Source organism: Eufriesea mexicana, unplaced genomic scaffold, assembly GCF_001483705.2.
Source record: "Eufriesea mexicana isolate 0111107269 unplaced genomic scaffold, ASM148370v2 scaffold1362, whole genome shotgun sequence".
NCBI lineage: Eukaryota > Metazoa > Arthropoda > Insecta > Hymenoptera > Apidae > Eufriesea > Eufriesea mexicana.
In genome coordinates, this window is record NW_016909464.1 from 318,388 (window position 1) to 331,992 (window position 13,605).

General features: G+C 29.1%; 1 protein-coding gene across 1 annotated transcript in view; it reads left to right on the forward strand.

The window, feature by feature from the left end:
* crb (cell polarity complex component crumbs) overlaps positions 1–13,605 on the forward strand; it is a 91,494-nt gene that overhangs the window by 40,304 nt on the left and 37,585 nt on the right. Inside the window, exon 2 of the mRNA XM_017900733.1 lies at positions 10,830–11,200. Within this exon, the coding sequence (XP_017756222.1) occupies positions 10,830–11,200 (371 nt within the window). The remainder of the gene's footprint in view (positions 1–10,829; positions 11,201–13,605) is intronic.

Sequence of the window (13,605 nt, forward strand, 5' to 3'; positions counted from 1 at the left end):
AATCGTATAGTAAGCACCGCGTAGAATTATTTGATTTCGAAACCTCGAACGCTGTTATATGATGTTAAATTTGATTTATCAATTAACCCTTTGCACTCGACATTTATAACATTTGTCGAAGGTATTACCGACTGCTTTACGTAAATAAGATGAAATATAAACCTATACGCATGCAGCTATTGCAATATTTCGAGGTGGGACTAAAAATGTCCCACTGTGCGTTACGGTGCATCAAAAAGGTGGGACACTTTTAATCCCAGTGTGCCCTAAATAGTTAAGAAAAATTCCGGGCAAAGCACGAAATGTGAGACGATTTTGCAAAGTGTGATACGAAAAATGTTCGAATATTCAGCTAGAGAGAATAAGTGCAAAGAATTTTACTAGAAAAGTGATGACATATCGTGCCGACTGTATTGGATAGGTGACTGTACCACCTTTCCTTTGCTTAGAGTGCTTCAACGTGATTCCTAGAAAATGGGCGGGTATTTATATAATATAGTATAATACGATGTAATATGGATGAATATTTATGTATATCTCTTAATAAATATACCTATACGTTAAATTACATTTTTATTGGATAACTAAGACAATATATGTTTAATTCCTAATTATCTATCAAGTAGAACTTTGATTGATACAAACTACACTATCAGGACGCTGCTAATAATCCCATAATGGGTTGAATAGCGTAAATAAAAGAAAAAAGATAATACAGGGTGTCCCAAAAAGATGTATACACACTTTGCGTGATTATAAATAAATTATATTTATATTATAATAAATTAATATAAATTAGAAATAATGAGGTATTAAAGTGTGTATACGTTTTTTGGGACACCCTGTATATAATGTTATTATATAATTGTCTTTTTATATAGTTGAAGAATTCGAGATGAAAAATATGTGACGTCATTTAGAGAACAGAAAACGATTTCATAAAAGTTTCTTTTGCGTTAATAAATTCTTCGTTAGGTACTAATGATCATTTATTTTGTCGAGTAACTTGCATGTTCCGAATTCATCGATCGAGCAATCGATAAATTATACAGCATTTACGTAATTTGCGTATAATGTAATGTATCCTAACATGGTAAATGTAATTATATGTTCGATATTATATTATTTCATAATATAATATACAACGTATGCCATAATGTGCATATATACGTATATGTTATATACTATATTATATGTTATTGTACATATGTAATATTTAACATACTGCGAGGAGAAATTATTTTTCAGAAAGGAAACTAAGTAAAATTAAATGTTTAAAAAAGTATAGTAACTTTGGATTACATACACATGGTCAGTTTAAAAGTATTTAAGGTAAATATTGTCTATATCAATTGAACAATTCAGTATGATTATATTTGTGTATGGTACGATGTATTTACTTTAATAAAATATCTCTGGATATACTTCTATTGTACATGGCGCGTTTTCATAAATTAATTGAAATAACTATACCGTAAGAGATGGTGCTTGCTAATAAGAAGGAATTTTTCGAAACATCGACATAGTAAACGAATCGTGAAATTTTACACAGCCTCTCTGATCCGTTATGCTTTCTAACAGTAAACTCCTTTCTAATATGCCAAGCAGATAAATCATTTTCTTCTTATCTTTATCGATTTCTTGTTCAGATTGTTAAACACTCCTTTCAAATTTAATTATTTAATTACAATAAATTACATTATTATTGCACCTAATTGGAGAATATATAATTACTCGCTTTTTGCAAGTCTACCTTATCCAATTTAACAGATCGCAGTAAGAAATTGCTAGATTCATAACCTAGATATTCTGACAAAATGTGTGATTTTTATGTATAATAACTGAATGTGTACAATTCCTATTCTTATTTAAATATTAATATTTAATTAAAAATTGCTTGTAAGTAAAAATTAAATTAATGCTTAACCATTGTTACGAATATGATTCATAACCTAAAATTTCTAAAAGACGTAATTTTTATGCATGATAATTGAATATGTACAATTAATATTTTAGCAATAAAATATTTTTGCAATAAAAATTTATATAATTTTTATCATAATTGAATATTTGCATTTATTATTCTTATTTAACTATCAACATTTAGTGGATAAATTTTTAATAGTAAAAAATTAAATTAAGGTTTAACCATTGTAATTACAATGATTCATAACCTAAAATTTGTAGAAGAAACTTTTATGTATAATAATTGAATATTCGTACTTACTACTATTACTTAACAATAAATTCCAAGTAGCTAAGAACTAAATTAGTATCAAAACAATATTAAACGTTCTAAAAAGAAAACTATAAATACACTTCTTCGATACATTATATCAATTAAACAGTGTTACCAAAAATTAGTCGATTCAATATTTTATCCTTCTAAAATAAAGTTGGAGAATAATCATCAGTCATTCTGGTCACTTAATTTTCATCTTAATTCTAACCCCTTTTCTTTCTGAATTTTTGTTCGTATATATAGGGTGTCCAAAACAGTTGGAACCCAAACTGAGGCTACTGAGGTCACTGAGGTCAAATAGATGAAAGAAGCTCATATAAACCCGCCCAAAAAGGCTTTATTGAAAAAATATAATCATTATTTACGTACAAAATTCGTCTCACAATTCATTGTAAAAAATTTTTCCTTCTTTAAATTTCCGAAAATTTCTTACAAGAAAAGATCTTAAATATCTTTAAAGCCTTATATCTTTTTAATAAACCACTTTCGGGCATAAGTTTATCTAAACATTTTTCCTCTAACGCGTAACGCGTAGTCCAAGTTTGGTCCCAACCTTTTTGGACACCCTGTATATAGTTGTTTTTCCACAGTTCCCATTCGTATTAATTTTTATTCATATATAGTTTCCTCATTTTGTTCAAATTGTTATATGTACATTATGAGTCAGTCGACTTCAGAAGTGTGACAAATACTCGTGGAACTTGTGAGAAACCTCTACCCGTTGCTCAGCGCGGAGTAGAGACTTCGATGCCTGCATAGTCACGAAACGGAACGTCTTTCCATCGACTCATCGTCGTTCAGACCAGCAAAACCGGAGGCACGTCACCATATTCGTCGTTGCGTCTCGTCGCTCTAGAGAGGAGGAAGTTACTTCCGGTTGCTTTCAGCGTTGTCTCACGATCAGTACGAATTTCCATAAACCGTTTCTACTTATACGGTATAACCGAAGTAACGTTCGTTTCGGGATATCAAATAATTACATCTCCTGAAACTTTTCTCTTAGAAATCGAGCAGTGCGAGCCGTATGTAAAATGCACGCGGAATAGAGCATTCCCAGTGCCACAAAAACATAGAAACTGACTGCTCTTCCTGTGCAAAGTGGCTGCACTTAGATTAATTTTGAATTAATTTAAAATTTTTAAATTTCTTTTCCTTTCAAATTAATTTTATAATTTTCGATAATTACTTGGCTATTCATAGTGACGGCTATAATCCTTTGACCAATGAGGGTGCATAAAGGTGCTTTGAAATCTTGCACTTGTGATACTGTGCACACCTAAAGGCGTCCATAAATTTTGTTTGCTGTTAGATTTTAAGTATGTATAGTAACAATTTAATGCAGGATGCAAGGAAATAAATAATGTTGTTTTAATGTGGAATATAGGGATTTGATTATTATTATTATATGCAATAGTTTGTCAGAAATGTACACCTAACGTAAAGTTTCACCGTTCTCGGTGTACATTACAAATGGATTCCTACTGTTTGGTACTAGTGTGTTTCAAAGTAGTCAGAGGGTTAACCCTTTGCACTCGAGAGGTAACCTTCAATGACCATTTCATAAAATTTGGAAGATAGATATTAATTAATATATCAAATTTAATGTAACGTAACAGTGTGCGAGGTATCGAAATCAAATAATTCTACAATTCTATTATTGTACAATTCTTTATTTACTGCTCAAAAAAGTATCGTCAGTTTTTTAGTAGAGAATCTTTGAATTTCTGCTCTTCTTTAGCCAAGAAATCGTCGAGTGCAAAGGGTTAATGCACGTATTTTAAGTCTCACGTCATTTTTTGGATCGAATAAAGTCGTTTTCGGACGAGAATGATTAATTACGTGTCCTGTATAGTGATTTATAATAAATATAAATAGAGAAAATCTTTGAATTTTTTGCAAAAATTTTATTCATATATGTTTGCAGAGTATTGAAATAAAATTATTTAATTGCTTGATTTGGAAGGATATTAGAGGTTGATATTGTAGAAGAATATAATATTCTCTTTTGTGGAATAATAAATAATGTAATGTAATAATATTACATAATATTTATAATATTTAATATTTATGACACCCTGTGTTATGTAGTTATATAAATTTAGTACAATAATTAAAGAAATGAGAATTCTTCCCATAATTACTTGATCCAAAACGATGCTGAAACTTAATATTATAAAGCAATGAATTACACGAATTACTAAGAAATTCAATTTTTATAGCTTCTCATAATGTTACCATTGATATAAATGTACATATTTATATATTTGCATTATTTCATATTTTAATTTTTTGTTATTTGCATTTGTGTATACCTTTAATAGTGTCCCATAAAAAAAATACATGTACCGGTTATTATAAACGTGGCTCAAGTGATATATATATATTTGAAAAAATATGTTATAATAATTAGTACATGTATCAACATTATATTTCTTTTAATTATATATGTATATATATGATTTATGTATGTATGTATGTTTTTATAAATGTATGTATGTTATTACAAATTAAAAAATTAATTTTGCTATGATTAGAAATTTGGTTGAACAGTTCTACTTTGCATGAATAGTTTCATATTACTGTAAAGTAAATGGATGTAATACGAGATAAGTGAAAAATTCGTTAGTTTTAGATTTTTTACTTGAACCACTTTGGATCAGTTTTGATTTACGATTTGATCATTTTCATATTCACACATATGTGTCCAGAAATTTGGAAATTTTTTAAACTAAAAACAAAAATAATTAAAATTTGTTAAATTACGATATTATGAAAAGTTATCAAAAGTATAATTGATATTAATTGAACTATGTACTCGCGAACAAAGACATTACAGTAATCACCCAGTGTATAATACGTGAATACCTCACCAGTGAATAATAGGTCTAAAAAAAACTAGTATAAAACACTCCCGATATTTCTTTTATTACTGTCTTTACGAGACTTTCAAAGTCCCTGTATAATACCCGAATAAATTCATCCTGACATATGCTTCTATACCCCATGATACAAGAAAATACATAATATTAAATAAAAAAAATTAAAGTTCACTTTTATTTCCTAAAAAAATATTACAAATATACGAAAATAATATGCCCTGTTACATTAATCACAGAAGATCATAAAAGTTTGTCCTCTGCCATTTCTTTCTAATACCTACAATTTACAAGATAAACGTCCTCTAATGATAGTACGGATTCACCCTATAGTTTCCTCGACGACTGTACCTCTACCGCTTCATAACAGAGTTGACTGTACTCACCGTGATTCTTCTCCGTGTCCCCGAGTCTAACGCGCTGCAGTCGTTCGAATTACGGTGTATCCTCTGTCCAATCGCGTCTAAGACGTACGCAAAGTACAACTGTCTTTCACGTGCGTATTTTATATGCCGGTCACACGAACCCGCCAGTTCCTGCCATGCATTCACTCTCGAACGTGTCGCGTGCGCTCATGCGAGAGGATCGTGGAAAAACTCTAGGAGCCCGCGCGATATGAATCTTAATTAAAGATGCCTCGCTGCTGCTGCTTCCTCGGATCCGAGCTCGAATAATTTTGTTACGATTTAATCGTCGCTCATACCTCGCGCCTTTCTTTTTGTCTCTACCCGCCTGAGACCCTGTTTCTTGCCCTGACGTCGTCTCTTTAGCGACATCGTGCGGCACGCCGCGAAAGAATCTTTTTCGTTCTGCCGCGAAAGTTCTTTCGCAATGGAAAACGAATCGAAGTGCGGAGATGAATTTCGTTTAATCTCTTCGGCGATATTGGTACATATGTGTACGTTTTTATTGTGATTATTATAAGTGGGAAGAAAATTAGAATCATTTGGAGAACTATTTATCATAGAATTCCTCGACAATAGAAAAAAAAAGTCTCGTCGAATATTATCGCCAATAACGGTTTATTCTGCTTTATAATTACTGCTTTGAAATCTTGTAACGTTAACTCAAAAAAATTCGTCCCTGAAGAGATTAATTCATAAGTGATCGTAAGTTTATATGGACGATACGATTTGGGTTATTCGAAGATATTTAGAGGTTAGTTGGTTTTTAATTTTAATGGTAATTTTAATAGTTATAGAATTATGAATACGCAATATGTACCTAAATATAGGTTATGTGAGTAGCAATAATGAAAATGTATATGTATATATAATTATGTTTCTATCTAAATCTAAATAAATGTGACATGATTTTTTTGGTTTCAAAGATACCTGTACATTTACAATAATTTTATTTCGAAAACAACAAGTCTGAAATTAGTCACATTGGTTAGTTTAGTAGTCCTAATGTTAAGTGAATGCATAATATTATCAAAAGATTTTAGTTTTTATATTATAATATAATTTTAATACGATTGTCCTTATTTTGATTTTTTTTATTCAGATATAAAAGTAATATATTTTTAATTTATACTTTAGAAGATAAGTAGTGCTCATTTCTAAAGAAACTTTTAAGGTTAACATCTTTGTATAATGAAATGAATATTATATTTTATAATATATAAAACAAATGTTATAACTATGACCAAAATACTTTTTTTACATGATCAAAAATATGATGAATAATACAAATGATTAAATTAAATGAAGTAATTTATACTACATAATTATTACTACGTACATTATATAATATATAAAAATAATATGGAAACAAAGTTCTTAAGAATTTTGCAGATTACGTAATATTTTAAGTATTTTAATTAAAATTAATGCTTAATAATTAGTTTTAACTAATAAATGTAATAATTAATAATAAGTGTTATAAATTTAATAAATTTAATATTAATCCATAAAAGTAATGGTTATTAAATAGCATAACGTAATTTTCTAAAAATATTGTTTAATATTAACAATTAACTAATAATTATGAAGAATTTAATTTACAATATTTTTATCATTAAACTATGTTCAGTGTTTAAGATATATATTTAAAAATGAAAGTAAATAAATGAAAACAAAATTAATTCGCCTTTAAATTTATCATAAAATCAAATCCTTCAAAGTTACGTAATTCCGTTTCCATTATACATTTAATTTTACTTGTACAGCTAAGACTAATTACAATTACAATAATTAAATATTAAATTACAAAATAGCATTATAATACATATATACGTGTATTGATAAAAATTCTATTTACCAACTTCCATATTTTTCTCCATTTTTCACGCAGCAATACATTAATAATATTAAAAGAAAATGAACGTGTGTGAGGTAACAGGTCCCCGTTTATTGTGTCAATATAAGAAAATGTAAATGAGGAAACGATCGTAGGAATAGATCATCAGAGATATGTTGCACAAGGTTTTATTAAAATGCAGAATAAGCAGGCGAGTATTTCCAATGTACTATTCCTTACAAACGAACTCAATTTCCATGTTATTATCAGCTAAAACCTTTCTTTCGTATTCGTTTAATTTTCTTTGGACATAACAAACGATATTTCAGGACCTTTCTAATTAACGGTTGCATAAGAACTGTTAATCCTTATAAATCATTTATGATTTCTTTACTATCGCGTACACGTATTCTATTTTTTCCTTTCCTACAAATTCTCACAGTTTATTCCAGCATTCGCGACTTTTGCGTCGCCTCGACAACGGTATAGCGCGGAGTATCATCTTTCGCGATATTAATCATTCGGAAAACATTTGTTCGTGCATCCTCCATTTCCACGAATTCCATGCGTTCGAAGGTTATCCGTTATTGATATATTTCGAAGCGTGGACAGACAAGGCCAAGGACTCGGCGTTAACTCCGTCGCATTATAATGTACCTTAAATTTCGTTTCCCCCTGGCAATCTGCACAGCAGGCTTATTTTTATTTCGAGGGTATCCCATCCATTCGCCATGGACAAATAGCGTTATACGAATTGTACAAATTAGAGAAAGAATAAATCGTTTGCTTCTTTCAGTGATAAATGTAGATAGACGCGAGTCACTTCTTGTTCATTTTATGTAAGGTATGAAATTTAGACGATTTGATGTGATATTGTGGTAATGATGTAAATATATAATTTTATTTTATTTCGTTTCAATTTTTTTTTTTTTTTTAAATTATAATATCGAAGATCGAAGTATTTTGTAATTTATATTTAAACGATATTTTTAATAATTCTCGACTATTTCTTCAGTTAATTTTATATTTTTGTGGAGAGGTATTTTTTATTGCAAATTTTTGAAATTTTCATTTCGGCGACTTTAAATATTTCTGAGTTTATCAAAGGCAATTGCATGTGGGGTGTAGTCTATATATGCACATTAAGGAACAGAATTTTTCAAATTTTTGTTTAGACGCTATTTACTGTATTTTTATTTTTTGTCTTATTGTTTTTCTTTTGTAGAAAATTTGTTTCAATTTATCTTTTAGAATTCTGAGAATTTTTCTTTTTGGTCTACTAGTAACCCCAACGAAATTTTTCATCAAATCAAAGATCCTATTTGGAAAGGGAAAAAATTATAAATTAAATGAATTTATTTGCGCAATATTTCTTCCTTTTTCTATTTTCCATCTTTATCGATGAAAGTAAAATTAAATAAGCAACGTGAGAGGTTATCAATGTCCCCAAAATGGCGCCAGTGAGGTGCAAAGAGATATTTATTTTATAGGAAGTAAATATTGAATATAAAATCCATTAAGTTATGGTTAATACCGTGATGTAATATATACGTATGAATGAATCGAGTCATAGGATTTCAACGAATTTTCACCGATGTATAACCGTAATGTCCACCTTAAACGGCCGTCTCTTCCAACTATACAACCTTACGAGGGCGTGCAGATGCATCTCATGCATTATTTATTGGTTACCATCGATCCTCCTGTGGGTGCAGTGCACTTCATCAGCCGCCTTGCTTGTGGACTCACCAATGTTGCTAGTATTTTTAAAGCACTTAATGAAAGGAATTAAATACTGCAGAACTTGTTTTGTTACATTAAATTCGCAATACGTCGTAGTGGAAATTGTAAGCTAGTGAGAATTACGAAGTTCCAAATATCTATAGTATACGTCTTTAATGGAACAGAATTTATATGGAAAGATGTTTATAAAATGATAACCTAACAGTTATAAATTATAAATAAAATAAAAATTATAAAAAGTAAATTAATGTTTGTTCGGGTACATTTAATTTATTGTAATTTAATGATTTATAATTGTAAAACTGAAATTAGAGTGATTTGTTATTGTGTTTGATATAATTAAATATAAAGTGTAATTTATATTTATTTATTTATATGTTTATATTTTTATTATAGTTTCGTTTAATATTTAAGTAAATGTTTGGATAATTATCTAAGTATTTAGTCGTGAGCTGCGAGGTGTGCTAGTTGGCAACCTAAATTTAACGTATCTGTGAGCAGAGAAACCAAATCTTTTGACATATGTCGATTAGAATTCAATACTACCATGCATTATCTATATTATAAACCGAAGTTTCAAGCCACTAATGATAACAGAAATTAGGACATACACATACCTTATCGAATTCAGTCTCTTGCATCTGTTACTTTCAATAAATGCCTGCAATTGTTCATATATTCGATTATGAACATTACTTGGGATGTTTGATAGAAAATTCCAATTTGAAAAAAAATGTTGAATCCTTATTTAATTTGATATTTATTAATTAATTAAATATCCTGTTTTACGTTATCAAGAATATAATAGTTATTCACATATGTGTGTAGTAATACATAGATACATATGTCAATACAAGTAAATAATATGTAAGAAAATATGTGTAATATTTATTTTGACTGTTCAATATTATTATTTGGTAAAAAAAATTTCGGTCGTATAAATTTTAATTTTGGTGAAATTTTATTCTAGTTTATATTCATACTACGCTACGCTAATTTATATTTACTCTTTTCATAACTTAAGGACATATATTCATAATAATTTTAATATTGTTACCACAATATAATAATATACAATATAGTAATATTATATACATACAATAATACAATAATAATAATAATAATACAATAATACAATATAGTAAAGTATTAATATATAACAGTTATTTATTAATTAATATATCAAATTAATATATTTTTATATTATTTATATATAATATATGATACCATTGAAAAAAAGATATTAATAACTTCGCATAAAAAAGGGACCGTGATCAATTTTCTCCTCATTACTGTACACGTCTCTTCAACTGAGGAAACTTTGTCCTAAGAAGTCTTTAAATACAACTATAAATAACAGACATATTTAGGAGTCCTATTTTTCGTGACTCACCCTGTACATGAATAAAATTTTTAATATTTTTTTGTATTTCTCAAATATACAAGATAATTCTTTGTACGTAATAAAACATAATTGATCGAATCGATAACAATGCAATACAAAAAGAAATATCAAAGCAAAGGATAGATATGTATAAATGACATGAAAAATAATTTTTATTCTAATGATGTATAGAGAATAATGCAAGCATTGAAAAATAAATCGAGAGATTTTGTATTTACTTATTATAATATCATTAATACACGATATCATAATTATTACAATTGATATATTAACACCGACAAAGAAAACAACGCTCAGGTTATGTTTCAAATTTCTGTTTCAGTACTCACTAGTTTATTAGTAGTCACCGACGAAGCGCCGCAAGACGTCAGGCACAAGAACTACGATGAACGTCCTAGGGAGGCGTACTTCAACGGCTCGGCGTTTCTCAAACTCGGCTCGTTCGTGTCCGTGCACAGGCATAGCGGCCTGAGTTTTCGGACGTGCGAAGGAGGTCGTCTCTTTATACAGAAGTACAACGAGGATTCGATTAGTCTCGAGGTGACCCCGGATGGACTTCTGTTCGCGGCCATCGTTGATCAACAACGATATAAAGCGAGACTCAACGCCAGGTTACTGAATAACGCTTGGCACAATGTCAATCTGTTTTTCAGACTCGGCAATCTCACGTTAAACGCGGCTGGTCATACGCAGGTAATCAACGTATATCCAGGATGTAAATCTCTTTATTATTAACCCTTTGCACTCGAGAGCCGACCCTTAGTCACTATTTAAAGGGCGACTTTAGGTTCTAAAGATCGATATTAATTAATATCTCGAATTTAAAATTACCCAACGACGCGTGGAATATCGAGGTAAAATAATTCTACGTCATACAATTAATTTGCATTTCTTATTTACCGTTCTGAAAATATCATCGACTTTATGGCAGAAAGTCTTCGAATTACTGTTTTCCAGTAACGAAAAAATCACCGAGTGCAAAGGGCGGGAAAATTTAAACTAGAGCTACCGACCTATGAGTAGCTGAATAAATAATGCACAAATAATAATAATTATAGGTAGGATGAGAACAAATATCTATATACCGGGTGTTACCTTTAATGAGATGCATGATTTTCTCACCCTCTTATAATCATTTGACAAAAAAAAGTTTAGCACAAAAGTTGAGCAGTATAGGTTATATAATAAGTGTCGATACAAAAAAACTTCATATAGAGATCAAGGTGACCTTGAATTAAACAAATAGGATATATATATATATTTTTTTTTTTGCCACATTGTAGAGGATATCGAAACAAATTTAAAATTTTGAATACATTATATCATATTTTTATTAATACCCTACACCATTCATAGAAGTGGAAATTTTCAAAATTTTTGTTTAGTGCATCTGCCGACAGCAAAGTGTTAAAATAAAATTCCTATGTGTGAAATATTTAAGGATAACTAATGAAATAGGTTTAACATTTATTTATTTGTCGTGTGCTAATACTCGCGAATCTTATTGGAATATTATTTCCAGTGTACTATATGAATTAGGTTTATATTTCTTATGTACACTCCCGGTCAAAAAGATAGCACACAAATGCTGTCCAGTAAGCCATTTTAAACTAACATAACTAAATAATTTCACAATATTTTTGACACTTTATTTTTAATCATTTAAAAAATTTTATTCTACATTTTCGAGTCAATTTTATGCGAGAAATTATCGACTCGATGGTCGTGCCACGATTTCGCGAGCACCCTGTATATACGAGGCGAATCTAGTAACTGGGCCGAGCTGCAGCACAGTTCCAAATAAATTTAGGAAAAAGTTACAGAGGAAAATTTTGCACTACTTAACAAATTGTATTATCCTATAGTGCAATTCTTTTCTCAAGTGCATCGGTGCATTTACAAAGTGCAACTGAATTTTTTTTTAATGAAACTATATTTTTTCAGGTAGAATTTTTAAAACATCCTACACTATCGATCGATTTTTTAGAACTATTCTACATTTTTTAGAATTATTTTAGTAAAAGTTTATTTATTATTTTAGTAAATTTTAGTAAAAAAGCATTAGGGTAAAATGTATAGGGTAAAAATTAACGTTTCTCATATTTTCCTTTTCCTTTTTTTTTCAAAATCTTTGTCAAAATCGGTTCGTCATTGATTTTGAAATCAAATAAAATTTGAAATATTTTATGGAAAATATTTTGACACTTGTGGAGAATGTTATACTATAGCGTGTTACTGTACTATATATACTGAAATATTTTATGGAAAATATTTTGACACTTGTGGAGAATGTTATACTATAGCGTGTTACTGTACTATATATACGCAGTAAATTTTCAAATTCGATTTTCTCAAGAACTAAGCCGAAAATTAAAAAATTTTGTACTATATTTTTGACTTACTTTTTAATAAGGTATCACGCTATGCCCTCATTTATGCATTATTTGGCCGGATTCTGTATAATATATAAATAAATCAGAAAACAAGTGTTAAGCTATTTTGAATTAATGACTCTTCTTTTTAAACGTTTTTAAAAATATTTGCAATTTTAATGTGTGCTAATCTGTTAATTAGAACTGGTGTTTTAAACAATATATCAATGTCACTTATTTCTTTGTAATACAGCTTGAAATTTATGCGTGACCTGAAATAAATGAAATGTGCTTGAAATATTTATAAAAATGGCATTTTCAAATTTTGGCCACAACCACTGCATATATTTTCTATGTGTCCAGTAAGTTATGCATTTCTGCAAAAAAATGTGGAATAAAAATTACAATTTTTAGAATCCTCTAATGGCAAAACAGTATTTCACGAGTTTACCCATTTTCTATTGATATGTGCACTGCACCTACACTATCGAATTGCTAAATTAGAAACTACAAATTTTAAATGTTAATTGGGTAAATAACTTTAAACATTTTATTATTTTTTATCGGATTATTATATTTTTTATAATTATAGTAATTATAGTAATCCGCAGAATTGTAACTTGTACAATTTAGATATATATTATTATTAAATTTGTTACTGTCAAGGGGATTTAAATGCTAACTCACAATGTGTAATTTCTAAAATGCCACTATCTATTAGTTTGC